Genomic DNA, 14,484 nt, shown 5'->3' with positions numbered 1-14,484 from the left:
AAAGGCAACGGATGTGAATTAAAATTAGCCAGTTATGAACGCACGCACGTGTGCACGCACACAAAGAGATAAAGCTCCACCGCAAAAGTCCTTTTTGGAAGCAGACTAGCTATAAATATGTAAACACACTGACGCAGGTCAGCCATAGCTATGAATACAGAATATGCTCAGTCCAAACAAAAAGCAGAACCAAAAGCAAATTCATAGTATCCTAAGTCCAAATGGAATTAGCATGCTTTCCCCCTGGGACTATAATATATCCTGTGTGTTATCCAGTTCTTTGTTCTAGAATTTTGCTGTTTTTGACGACTACTGGTCACTGGGTTGGAAAAAACGAAAATATTTTGACCACCATGGCAGCTGTTAAAACCGACCTGTAGGGGCACCTGGGTGGCTCAGTCGTTAGGGGTCTGCCTTCGGCTCAGGTCATGATCCCGGGGTCCTGGGATCGAGCCCCGTGTCGGGCTCCCTGCTCGGCGGGAAGCCTGCTTCTCCCTCTCCCACTCCCCCTGCTTATGTTCCCTCTCTCCCTGTGTCTCTGTCAAATAAATAAAATCTTTAGAAAAAAAAAAAAAACTGACCTGTAGAAATTTTAGGGGCTGTGGACTATTTGGGGGGAATCTGGGCACGAAGCTGGGCCTGACCACTATGATCGTAGCATCTACACGGACTCTCCTGGGCACTGGAATTTTTACATATGTGGTGCTGGTACTCTGAGGCTAGAAATGGGTGCATTTACAGAGTTCTGTTCCCCTCTTTGCCTTCTATTCCCTCCTACCCAGTGGTAAGACTTGGTGGAGCTTCAGCAATGGTAGGGCTTGGCCTTGCTGCCAGGTGGGTTTGGTACCAGGATGCCTCTTGAAATAATGTTAGCGCTGGCGGGAAATAGTACAATGTAGTGGTTCAGAGTGTGTGCCCATTGGAGAAGGGAATCCTTCAACTGCAGGGGTAATCAAACAGCTGGTCATATTTGTTATTCTTTGATTTGATAAGTCTGAAATCTCTCATATGGAACTGAAACAAAAGAGGATATGTGCTAGAACAGGACAGCTTGATTTTGAATTTCAGCTCCTCCACTTTAGCTAGATGACTTTAGGCAAGTTTCCCTCATGTGTAAAAGGTGCGTAATAATAGAACCTATCTCACAGGGCTATTGGGATTAAGTGAGATAATCCATGTAGATTTAGAACACGGTCTGGCCTAAAGTAAGCACTCCATAATAAAAGTCACATTTTTTGAACATGTAATAAAAAATAGCTATGATTAATCAGTACATTGTTCTCATAAAGACTTTAAGCACCAGAGATATTACGTGACTTGGTAAAGGATGAACTATGGTCACCCTGGGTCGTAGGTTTCCTGAATGTCCCTCTCCTCCCTCCTTGACTAAGTGCTGTGATATGAGAGGCCCATTGCCCTCAGGGAGGCTGTGCCTCAACAACCCTGGGATGAAGCAAGCAGACTGAAAGTCCTGGCTCTTTCTCGTTCCTTCTGTCTGTCCGATGATCAGTCCCTGCCCCCAGCTGACAGCAGGCAGAGGAAGGAGAAAAAGATGAAACTCCAATCAGTAGTTTTACTACCTGGGATTGCCTAGACTTTCTCTCTGCACCCTTGACCTCTGCTCCAGCCCAGAATCCATTCAACAACATCCTTCCCCCAGATTCCCTTGTTCTTCAGGTTTAAGCCTTCCCTTAGGATGCCCCATTCTTTTATTGTCCTTTACCTGACTCTGCTTTTAGCCCTGACAAATGCCAGCTCCTAGTTCACCAGATAACCTGATTGATGCCGCCCATTTTAGGAGCAAACTCACTAAATGGCATATCACCTTCTGCACATTTTTATTGGCCAACTTTTGTGTGCTGGGCACTATTCTAACTGCCACGAGATTGTAAGGTATTATGAGATTAATCTGTCTTTAAGGGCTACATAAAAGTAGTATATTTGACTCGTGGGCTGTCCTTCAGATCCTATTTGTGAAAATGCTTAAAACTGCTATTTAAGGACAAAAAGTCAAAACATCAGTTGATCTTTGGCAAATGGAAATCTTGACATTTGTCCCTTGGAGCTGTAGAAGCGGATATCTAGCTTTCATTCCAGGTTTCTTGCTATGCCCAGAGCCCAGTTATGAAAACTGACAAGGAAGTCCCAGAAAGCAGATAGGTAAAAGTAGAGTGGCTTCTACAATTTAATTTCTCCTCAAGGATCATGGAACCGGGGTCCTAGAGCTGGGAGGGGCTGTAAAAATTAATTCAACCTTTCACTCCACAAATAAGGAAACCTAGGGCTCCAGAAATAAAGTAGTGAAGAGTCTGAGATTCTCTTGGGAACGGATTTGTACAAAGCCAAAGCTGGAGTAAAAAAGTGGTCCAAGTTGGATGTACTGTGTGAAATTGTCGTTTAAAGATGCCTTATCTTTAACACACGGGTTAACAGGGTTGAGAATAATCCCTTCAGGGGTTAAAAATCCATTTTAAAAAAACAACTCCGGTTTTGCAAAGCCGTAAGAAGGGACAGGGATGGGGATATTTTCAGAGGTAAGCTGTGTTTCTACTCCTAAGATTTAATGGAACACATGCATTCAGGGAGATGCGCGGAATTTAAACACAATTCAGCATCAGTTACTTCTAAGAGTAAAGGTCCTTCAGTCCGGCTCCCTTCCACCTGCACGTTAAAGGAAGCTAGAAAGCCAATTACACTCACAGCAGGGCCTCTCCCCCGACTGCAAAGGAAGAATGTACTGCAAATTCTACGTGTGCTTTACAAGCTAGTAAAACTATAATTGCAGGTGGGAAGGAAACATGGGTTCTCTTTGTTTCTGCCAACAGCTCAGTCTGGTAAGCTGCACCCTTCTATAGCTACAGAAACAGTGTGAACTCAGTATTTTTTAAGCTCAAAAAATGTACACTCTATGATTCTACAAAACTTAAAGAATGCTTTTTGTTAAAATTGAAAAGATGATCTGTGTATAGCCCACCAAAAGGGCACACATTCTTCCAAGAGACAGGTGCTAAAGGTGCCTACCTTTTTTGGGGAAGCCAAAACTCAGCTTCTGGTTCATGTGCTAAAGGCCTCTTAGCAAGACCAAAGAAAGATGGTGAGGCTAGGAGGCCAGCATGTGATTCTGACTTGTTCTATCTAGCCCAGCCCTCTAGGGAGGTCTCACTGCCAGGAAGGGGGTAGGGTGGGAGGCTCTGGAAGAGCAGTTCCCCTGTGGGGCCACTGGGGAGGTCTGGTCTAGGACCACCCTGGAGGCAGGAGGAAGCCCACCCAGGGTTTCTCAGCTTTCCCTATCAAGGTGCTGGTGAGAGGCTAAACAGGTAGAGCAAACATGACTTCTGTGTGGTGGCTGCCGTCTGGTGTCCACAGATGCAGTGTCTTGGTGCCGCTCGAGAAAGCCACAGGGAGCCATTTACGAAAGGTGCCCATCTCCTAGCCAGTGCTAACCCCAGTAGTTGTTCCACTGGTGAAGATGGTAGCTCCTAAGCTGTGTGTGTGTGTCAAACAGCCATCCAACAGCCTTACACGTCTTCACTCCTCTAAGCCTCACAGCACCTTCTGGGGAAGGTACCGTTATTATCCCCAACTTCAGAGATGAAGTGTTTCGTGAGTTATGAAGAGAAGGGACTTGTCCAAGGTCACCTAGTGAGTCTGGAGTGAGCTGGCATTTGAATGTGGGCAGCCGGGCTCCAAGTAAATCACCCTGTACCATCTAGTCCCTCTGCAGTGCCCAGCATCGGGTATCATCACCCTTTTGGAGACCTTTGTTCCAGGCAGAAACCTCATCCTAGGTTGGCCTCACACTGGCCTGCTGGTCTCCTAAAAGCTCCTGACAGCCATCTTAATTTTGATTTCTATTTAATTTTCCACCTCACAAAGCAGTGCCAGAGAGAGGGAATCTGGTGATACCTTTTGAATATGATTTATTAACCAACAGCTCGAGGAAATGGAGGGCTTCCTTGCTGCCACGTGACCTTCCTAATGTTTGCATTGCTGCCCTGACCTTGCAAAGTGACCTGGAATAGCTCGCCTGTTTCCCTGTGTGTGTCTACTTTCAGAGCCCAGCTGTCAGCCTATGCAAGTCTGTCAATTAGTATCTCAAGGGTTTAGGATGGGGTCTGGAGCCTTTTGAGGAGCACAATCTAACACCAACCTCCAAATTCCTTCTCGTAATTGAGCATTCATTAGTTTTGACGGAACAAAAGCAGGCATTCTCTATTATAAAGCAGAGGTCAAAACCAGTGGCTATGTTTTGTTTGGCCTGCAGAGTGTTTAAATATTGAGAAATTTCACATAAAAATACGGATTTCCGGCTTCTCTTGGAAAATGGGAAGAGATGACAACTCTGGGGCTACTGAAAAACAGCTGTCCCCTTCAGAGGGGGACGCTCTCTGCTTTCTCATCATGACCTGAAGGCTCCACTTGGGCCTGCCTCGGGCACGGATGCCACTTGCCTGGCCCCTGTGGAAACCCTGTTCTAAAGCCATATGGGTCTCCTTTAAATGCAGAATGGAATGGTTAGGCTGCCCCTGCGATGTGCTTGGCATACCAGTACAGAACTGGGAGAGAATGTTCTCAGAGGGCAGGTGCTGTGCCTTTCCGATCCTGTCCACAGACCTGGCACAGTAAGTTCATGGTACATCATACACCAATTACCACTTGGTTCTCGTATGGATAGATGAATGAATGACTGGCTCTCGGGAAAGAAGTGCATTTCTGAGTGACAAGAAACCTGCTCAACAGCTAATAGAAGTCTGGGCTTATTAATGCTTCGGCAGCTTTCTGAGTGATTCATGCTCCTCCCTATACCTCTCCTTAATTTGTTGGGCTGTAAAGATCTTCCCTGCTGTCACAAATGATTTTAATCTTGTTTAAATTTCCAGGAGCAAAAGTGTTGATGGTTCACTAGGATTTGGCCAGAAATTTAAAAACAAACAAAAAGAAAGGCTGTGCCAGTCAGCCTTCTAATTTTTTCTCAGAAAGATCGGGGGCAATATTACTGAAAAGCAACAAGTTCCCAACGTGGATCGCAGTGCAGGCCACCTTCACATGCAGCCAATAGTTTCATCAAAGACATGTGTGCTAAAGCTGTCTTGTGAATCTGCCATCCTGCTCCATCTCTGGAGCAACCTCAAGTGAGTGAACTTTGTGAAAATGCTAGAAACCTCCTTAGCCTTCAACACCTGGCTAGACAGCCTTCTCATGATCCCTCTGGCCCCCTGAGGACCAAACTACAAATGTGGTAGAGTGGCTGGCATGAGGGAGGCATCAAGGAGTAAAATCCTGCTCATTAGGTTGAGCACAGCCTGTATCAGAAGTTCTTGGCACAGGACAAAGTACAGGAGTTTGACTATAACCAGTAAGAATCACTAGTCCTTTTCTGAGAAAATGAGCTCCCTCAACTTCAGGGCCAGCATAGCTATGGGCACATAGTGTGTACTTAATCAACATCTGAATGAATGAATGAATGAATAGGGAGGAGACATCCAGCCAAGGGCTTGGTGACTGAGAATTTGGCTCATGTTTCAGGAGCCCAGGTGGGATAGAAAAATTATAAACTCCACACTCTGTGGAGCTCTAGCCCGGAGACTCTTTCACAGATTTTTTATCACATTCATTTCTGAGTAAAGTAAAGTGATCCCATCATACTCATTCCATGAATGTTTGTTCAGACAATTTATCAAAATAACCCTGAAGCATGCAGACAGAATGTTCTTCAGAAATGTCAAAGTCAGTAATGAAAACTTTTTCCTGCTTTCCTTCGTGACAGAAACACTGTAGATTAGGTCGTTGATGGGTTTGAAACTACCAAGGCCTGAAAGTTCTCTTCCCATTCCCCTCCATCTGGCTTCTGCCTATAGGCCCTCACATTTCAACTTCGATCACAGCCTCTAGGAAGCCTTCTAACAGTTGAGTTACTGGTGTTCCAGTGACCACTGCTCCAAAACAAAATACTCCAAACCTAGTAGTGTAAAACCACCATTTTATTCTCAGATTCTGTGGGTCAGAAATTCAGGCGGGATGTAGTGGAGATGGCTTTTCTCTGCTCCGTATCTGTTGCTCTGCTGAGAAGACTTTCAACTAAAGGTGGGAATCCTTTGAAAGTATCTTCACTCCATGCCTAGTGGTTGATGATGGCGGTCAGCTAGAATGACTACCTGTGGCCTCTCCTTGTGGTCTCTGTGCATGGGCTGGTTTGGGCTTCCTTACAACATGGTGGCTGCTTCCAAGCGTGAATAGCCAGGTTGAAGCTGTATCACCTTTTATGACCTAGCCTTGGAAGAAGTCACCTAGCATCCTAGCATCACTTCCATGGTTACAAGCCCAGCCAAATTCAGGGAAAGGGAACACAGACCCCACCTCTCGATGGAAGGAATGTCAGAGTCATAATGCAAGGAGAGCATGTGGGATGGGAGATGCTGTTGCTTTGCAAACTATAACTTATTTAAAAAAATGTATAGAATGGGGCAGAAGTGATGGCTCTCTGACCTGCGAGGCCAAGACCTACAAAGGATCGCTTTGCCTGGCTTTCACTGGCTCAGACAGCTCACAAGGCAGCCTGTGGCAAGGCCCAGGTGAGGAAGAGCAGAGGCCTCCCACCAACAACCAGCACCAACTTTTGGCCACTGTGGAAGTAACCCACCTTGGAAGCAGATCCTCCAGCCCCAGTTAGGGCTTCTTCCAATGACTATAGTCCCAAACAACATCTGGACTACAACCTCCTAACAGAGTCCGAGCCCGAAATGCCCAATTAAACTGTTCCCAAATTCCTGACCCACAGAAACCATGGGAGAAAAGGGTTTACTTTTGTTTTGGGTTACTAAGTTTTGGGGTAATTTGTTATATAGCAATAGATAGCTAATGCACAGACCTATGCCCCACTAAGCAACCACCACTGTGGCAGTTATTTCTCTGACCATGTGATAGCTTAGTTTTGATGCTAATCCATTCTTGCCTGTTCCTAGTAACTAATAACATTCGTGTGTGAAGTGGCAGGCTGAGGCTCTAGGTAGGGACGGTCTGATTCCACCAACGGTAAGATCGACACTGACCTTACTCTGTCTTTAAGTAAAATGTCTTTGAAAGTAGGCCCTCGCCTAGTCAGTATTCTAGCTGCGTTTTTATAAATGGGAAACAACAACAACAACAATACAAACCCCAAATCAACAACAACCAAAAAACCCAGATGGTTAGAAGCTAAAGCAGAAGCAGGGCCAGGAAACTGGATTCCAGGAAAGTGATTTCAGCACTGACTGAGCACCATCCAGTTCTGCGGCTGCTACCTCATCTATTATCATGGTGTTTACGCTTGAGGGGCTCCCATATGACTTCTGAAATCCTTATCTCAACCAAGCTCTTTCTCAACTGGAGGATGAGGCTCTCCATCCAGCACTTACAACACACGGTCCTCTTTCTGGCCTGGATTCCCAAGAAGAGCAATACATTGCCCTTAGCTACCCACAGTTTCTGCCACAGCCCCCGCCCTGCCCACCTTCCCCAATCCTTTACTGTGTCTGTGGACCAGCTGTGTGGACGTAGCTGTGTGTGGTGCCTGGATCTGCAGACAAAGTGTTCTCAGAGCAAAGAAAGACTAACCAGCTGGCATAAAGAACAATCTGTACCACCACTTTGTCAATCACCTGCTTTCACCCACTCAGTTAACTGGCCCCATCACCAAAACACCAAAATATCAGTAGTCAAGACTCCAAAGCCTGAAGGCCTCCTGCCGAGGAGTCCGAAGACCCAGGTTCCAGCCCAGGCACTTCGCACTAGTAGTCACTTCCCTTCCCCCAGGATCTGATACCCCTGGAAGACTGAGCATGAGCCTGAACTATTCAGCAGCTACTCAAGATACAACTCTCCTGAGAAACAGCGACTTTCCATTTGCTCTGGTGCTAGCCTGCCAGTTCTTCAGAGAATAACCTTCAATTCCTTCCCTTTACCCTTGAAACACACACTCACTTTTGAAAAAATCTGCTTATTTAAAAGGCGGGATTTGTGTCCCTACTCAGTAACTTGCGGTCCTCTTGTCTAACTCATTGATTAGAACAACTCTGGCTAAAGTAGCTAACAGAGATTTAGTGATGTTTTAATGGAGGCCTCACTCCCATCTTGCCCCAGATTACCTCAGAAGTTTCTGAAGGCAGTGACGGCTGCAGCGGACACAGGCCCTGGCCATGGAACAACACAGGCAAGCTGTCACACTTTGTTTTTCTGCTTGTTAAATCCGAATGCTCCTAATTAGTTACCCTGCCCGCTCACGCCTGGGTGGACAATGGCGCAGGATCAGGGGTGCTGAGAGGCTATGAATACAAGTTCCTCAGGCTGCTGAGGCTTGGAGACTGGTGACTTGGTTGTGGGCACCGAGGCGCTGTGTTCTTGTGGACTGTGGATTCAAAGATGTCAGCCTCGTGTGAATAAAGGTCATCACCTGTTGCTTCTTCGGTGAAAGGGCAGCTGTGCTGGGTACCCACTTAGGCTCGGCCTTTGTGTGCTGACTCTGTGAATAGCGCCCACAGAGAATAACTTTCTCTGATTGTTTGCTTGGTGGGGCAGGGCCATGCAAAATTACTCACATACTTCCTCAAAGAAGAATTCAGCAAAGTCTGTTTTTAAAAAGTGGCCTTGAAATGGCTTAAACATTGCCTTTTGGTGACCGTATTCACTAGCTAGAAAACAAGCTAGATAATCTTCACGGTAGGATCACCATTTATGTTGTTTTTTTCCAGCGCCCATTTTGATAAATGTTTAGGTCACAGAGATGACAATTCTAAGTCCCACGGGTGTGGGGGACTAGTGAAAAAGTTAACTGAAAAGTTGGTTAGCTGTTCAGGAATGTTCAGTGTCCAGAAAGTTTGCAACAATGAACAACGTACCATTATCCCAATATATAACAAATGTAGATTTTTAATTTGGTTTTAGAATTCTGTGCATTGTTGTTTTACAGAGCAGCATTTCTAATGTTTAGGGGCTAACATTAAATTAGTTCGTTTTTCTTTGGGAAGAGAGAGTGCTAATAAGTTTGGGATGGTGTATGTATTCATCCATCCATCAATACATCGAATATTTACATGCCCAGTTGCTTAGCGTGTTTACTGCTTTAGCATAGAACAAAAGCAGTTCAGACCATTCTAGGCAACTCTAGAAAGGCAGTACACGTTTGATTTACTCCTCTCTCTTCATGGCTCCTGAGTGCTATGGGCCCTCCTCTACTGGCATCCTTCCCACTTCACATCTCGTTAGTTAAGTACTCCAAATTCCAGACTGCTCCATCTTCTTTCATCATCATGTCTGTTGAAATATATCTCCCCTGAATACCATCCTGTGCTTTTAACTTATTAATAAGACAGAAGAATTTGTGCCAAAATAATTTATTCTTCTCAGGTAATGTTTGTATTAACTGGAATCTAAATTGCCTTAATCTGAAGGTAGGGTCTAGTTTGGAAATTTAGGGCCCAGGGGAGGTGATTGTCCCACAAGATGGGTGTGTATGTTGGGAGGTAGGTGGTAGGCGGTGGAGGGGGTGGCTAGGAGGGGCTACTCTAAGCAGCTGCCTCACCCATGGGATCACCCAGTAGCCTTTCTCATGAATCACGTGCAAATGGAATCTTTCAGTGCTTAGCTAACATATGCCCCAAAGGTGAGTAACACCAGAAGATTTAGTCATTAATATACCTTTCAGGTTTTGTCACAAAAGCACAGGTAGACAAAACTTAGAAGTTAAATCTGGCCTTTCCTTTCAGTAAGGAGAAGGAACTTGAGAACAATTCTCCTATCACTTACACAGTCTGAGGAATGAGCTATTAAACCAGGGTTCTGATTTTCTCCTTACGAGCAACTATGATCTCTTGAACATTAACTTACATTAACTTACATATGCTAAGGTATTCTACTGGTACAGTGTGGAATTTTCTCATCAGTGATGTAAATAAGGAGATGGTTTGTCACATACTTTGCAGGGAAAGGAGAGAGCTAAAACAGAAAGCTAATGCATTGAGAGTTATGGTATTGTTCCTACTGTCTCATCGGGCCTTATCTTTTTATTGTATTCCTATCTTAAAGTCTTCCCGTGGATTTGTGACAATGCTGGATAGACAGAAAATAACAAGACACAAATTCTATTCTACATCCCCTTCTTGAAGTATCAAAGGAGGAGAAAGCTTTTAAAAGCAGTGCCTCCGTTTCCCCATTCAAAACATGCCTCGGTACTGTCCATTCATTCACAGATGCTTAGTCCTTGTCTGTCAAATCCTTTAGAAAGAACTGCTCTGTCAGTTAAAAAACAAAACACTGCATTCACACCTCCAGAAAGTTTCTGCTTACATGATTTTATTTTGTAAAAAATCAACTGTATATTATGTTAGATTTACATTCAAAGAGCATGGATTGGCAAGTTTTTCTAACAGTATCTACTATGCTGAACAGAAATTCACCTGAAATTCTAAACTGAAGAAATGACAGGCTCAAGTCAGTGCCGCTCAGAGCTCCTAGGATTTAGAGAGCCTCTGCTCCCATCTTTCGCCTTCCTTGGACCTGCTATAAGGCAGGAGGAGTACCTGGTTCTATCTTAGGTGTTACAGGTTATAATGCTGCCAACTGATGATAGGTAATGACTGTGTTGTTCAACTACTACCTTTATGAGGTGCTAGTAAAACCCAGCAAGCAACTTAATGACTGGTGAAATAAATAGACAATTAGGGACTCGGCACCAGCATCAGCTACAAATTTTGTCAATAACTGGCACTCATTGGCTAGTGGGCAGGCAACTACAGCTCCCAGAACAACTGGAGGGAGTTCTTTTTGCTAAGCAGTGTCCGTCCTGCTATTTGTTTCCTCACATCCAAGTGTACAGGAGCAAAGGGAGAACACCTGCAAAGAGGCCAGTAAATTCAAATAATGAGAAGTGGGGAGAAAATGGTCTTGAATGTAACATCAGGAGCATTAAGGTAGCTTGAAATCTTTGGCCAAATTGTTGAATTGAGCCTATTTCCTAAATTTTGGGATTGTTATTTATAAAAATGAAAACAGAGATAGAAGAAGGGAGCAATTTTCTTGGTATCAGACTTCTTTTAGCATCTTTATCTTAGGTATTATTAGTGTTTTGTGTACTACATTATTTTAAGATTATATATACTTAAATTATAAGTCCTCTTTTACCAATGTGTATTCTCACCTTTTTTGATTTTTGGAGAGGAAAATGTCCACATTTTGTTTTTTAAACACATGCTAATGGGAAAAATCAAATGCACTTAAGTGGAATTTGTAGAAAGCAACTGATGTCGTTAGGAAGGATACTTATATTATCATTATTCAAGCTCTATAACTCTTCAGTTACTTGCTTAGCTTATCTTCCACTCCCCTACAAAATTAATAAACTGAAATTCACTTTTCTATAGTTATTTTATGTGATCTGCTTTTATGGAGACCTTTATTTTAGGAGTGTGGAGCGTAATGAAATGGGGAGAAATAACTTACCCTAAAACTACTGAAGCTGACATGAAAGCGGACAACCAAGTAGCCAGACAGGCCAAAATGGTATAGGACAACATGGGGCTGGCCCCTGGCTCCATCAGTTAGGTTGGATTGCCTGCTGTCACGGACACACTCTGTCACAGAGCAATAGTATATGTTTTTCCCCTTATGTTCCCTTCTCTTACGTATTCACAAGAACAGTTCAGGTTCAGAAAACATGCCTGAAATTTACTCAGAAGCCAAGGGAAAATGGGGTGGAGGGGCCCTTCAGTACTGATAACCTAGATGCGGACAGATCAAAAGCGAAATTCAATTTAAACCACCTCAGGCAGGAAAAGTAATTGAATTAAACTTCCTCTAAATATGATAAGTTTGGGGATCTTAAAACCAGGCACAAAGAACCAGGTTAGAGTGAGCTGTTGTGTATTAAGTGGATGCACAGAGCTCTAGCTGATCTCCCCACCCCCACCAGGGAGTTTGATGAGCTGCTGACTACCTCTATCACTTTGCTACTGAGGCTGAAAACTGATTAAGCTGCTTATGGGGCTCCAGAGGCTAATGGTCTGGCCCACCAGGGATACGGCTGTCACTGACTTAAGTAAGCTGCGTGGCATATGTGGTTTGGTTATTACAAGGGGGGATAAAAGTCTGCAAGGCATAGGAAAGCTTTAAAAAGGAGGGTTTATCATGCCAAATGGATACACTACTTTGACACCCTAAAATGAATATGGAATTTCTCTGATTCTTTCTCTTCATCTGGTAGCAAAACTCATTTTTGAAAGGCTTCCTCAAAGAGTACTCACTTTGGACCCCACCCATTCTATTTTAAACCACCCTTACAAGACTACGTCCATACCTTTAAACATACTTCTCAAGCGGATCCTCAGATACTATGATCAGGTAGAGTCCTAGAAAATAGGTTAAGTGTATAATGGGTATTTTAATCGATTCTTCTCCTTGCATGCCACTAGGCAATAGTAATTAAAAATATGCCTTTTCCCACCCCGGCCAGCAGATCATTGCTGCTTGATTGTGTAGTAAAGGATGTGCAGGACTGAAGGAGTGGAAGGAGCTGATGTGAGAAATACGTTAAACTTGACGCACACGAGAAAATTAAAACACTACCATTCTCTCAGACGTTTCCAACTAAATGTTCTAAAACCACTTCTACCATTTAAAATAATTTTCCTCCCTCAGGGGGTACAAAGAAAACACAAGTCTTAAGTTAAACAACACTTAAAGTAGTTTAAATTCTTGAAAAATGACTGAAGGATCTGAACAGTTTTTAAGTTGACCTCATTTCCCTGGGCAAAACAAACCGTGAGGAAAACAACAACAAACAAAAGAACAGAATCAGAGCCGTATGAGATACTCTGAAAGTTGTCACAATCATTTTTTTGACTCTTGAAAGAATAGATATATGGAAAGTACTGCTTTCATTTAGTGTCTAAAAGCTTCTGAGGGAGTGAGTTGTTGATTTAAATGATTAACCAAAGCTTAACATATTCAGAACTTTGGGTTGAACAGACAAGATGTTGGTTTTCTTCTTGGTTGCTAACCTGGTCAATCATTAAAAGGACAAGCACTAATAAAAGTTTTAAAAGATGATTTTGACTCTTATATGTTCTCTTATGTTTTATTAAAGTCCTCCAACTGTTTGACTTAAGCACAAGTCAAAGAGTTTCCCAGAGTCATTGCCTTTTAAATCTTTTTTCCTTGTACAATTTTTTTATTGAGATATAATTCACATACCATAAAATGCACTCTTCTAAAGTATACAATTCAGTGGGGTTTGGTATATTCACAGAGTTGTGCAACCATCACCACCGTATAATTCCAGAACATTTTCATCAGCCCCAAAGGAAACTCTGGTCCATTAGCAGTCACTCCTCATTCCCTTGCTCTCCCCAGGTGCTGGTAACTGCTCATCTATTTTCTGTCTCTCTGGGTTTGCCTATTTTGGACATTTCATTTAACAGAATCATAAAATATATATTTTGTCTGGCTTCTTTCGGCATGATGTCTTCAAGGTTCACTCATGTTGTAGCATGTATCAGTACTTTGCTCCTTTTTACAGCCAAAAATATTCCATTGTCTTGATATACAAAATTTTGTTTATCTGTTCATCAGTTGATGAACATTGGGTTACTTCTACTCTTTGGTTATCACGAGTAATGCTGCTCTGAACATTTGTGTACAAGTTTTATGTGGACACAAGTTTACAATTCTCTTGGGTATATTCTAGGAGAGGATCTAACTGCTGGTTCATATGGTAACTCTGTTTAGCTTTTTGAGGGAACACCAAACTGTTTTCCAAAGTGGCTGTACCACTTTACATTCCCACCAATAATGTATGAGAGCTCTAGTTTCTCCACATATCCTTGCCAACATTTCTTGTTGTCCCCCAGCATCTTTTTATAGTAAAGTTCTCCCCCCATTCTGAGTAGAAGTTGATTATCAGGGCTTGTGAAGAAATTACCCCAATGATGGCAGAATTCAGTGCCTAGACCATAATCAACTAAGACACTTTCCCAGTGAGAAAGCAGAAATGAAATGGCCCTTCCGAGTGCTCACCTGCTGCAGATCAGCGAGGGAATATAGGTGGATCTGTTGAAGGAGGTATTCTCTGGGGAAAATTCTGAAAACAAGGACAGAAACACAAATCAACTGTGGTGCTGCCACAAAACAAGTTTGTCTCTTTCAAGATCCCTTTCCTTTGCCTTCTTCCCTTTTCACTGATAGTCTTCCTCTCAGCATTCTCTGAGAAATCCATTAACACCCCTTTTCTTCTTAACACAGATACTAAGATGGAAGTAAAAGTTTGGTCTTTGACTTTTTTTTTTTATTCCTAAATGAGTTTATTTCAGGACAAAAAGGAATGATGCTCTGTTTTGTTTTGTTTTAAAATGAAGTGTAGTTGACATACAATATTCTGTTAGTTTCAAGTATTCAACAAAGTGATTGAGCAGTTATATACATTATGAAGTGATCACCATGATAACTCTAACATCTATC

The 14,484-nt window shown here is 43.1% G+C and overlaps 1 protein-coding gene across 4 annotated transcripts in view; it reads right to left on the bottom strand.

Moving 5' to 3' along the window:
* The window catches only part of PLEKHM3 (pleckstrin homology domain containing M3), a 181,195-nt gene that overhangs the window by 62,126 nt on the left and 104,585 nt on the right, over nucleotides 1-14,484 (bottom strand). For 3 of the 4 annotated variants that reach the window (XM_081813761.1, XM_081813763.1, XM_081813762.1), the window contains exon 6: nucleotides 14,044-14,107. In XM_081813761.1, the coding sequence (XP_081669887.1) occupies nucleotides 14,044-14,107 (64 nt within the window). Of the gene's footprint in view, nucleotides 1-106; nucleotides 10,053-10,093; nucleotides 14,108-14,484 lie in introns of those variants that run through there. The other variant, XR_014143407.1, reaches the window with a different exon arrangement.

The sequence above is a fragment of the Leptonychotes weddellii genome, chromosome 3 (genome assembly GCF_054177405.1).
Source record: "Leptonychotes weddellii isolate Sample4059 chromosome 3, ASM5417740v2, whole genome shotgun sequence".
In the NCBI taxonomy this organism is placed as follows: Eukaryota; Metazoa; Chordata; class Mammalia; order Carnivora; family Phocidae; genus Leptonychotes; species Leptonychotes weddellii.
This window is presented reverse-complemented; position numbering and strand designations above follow the sequence as displayed.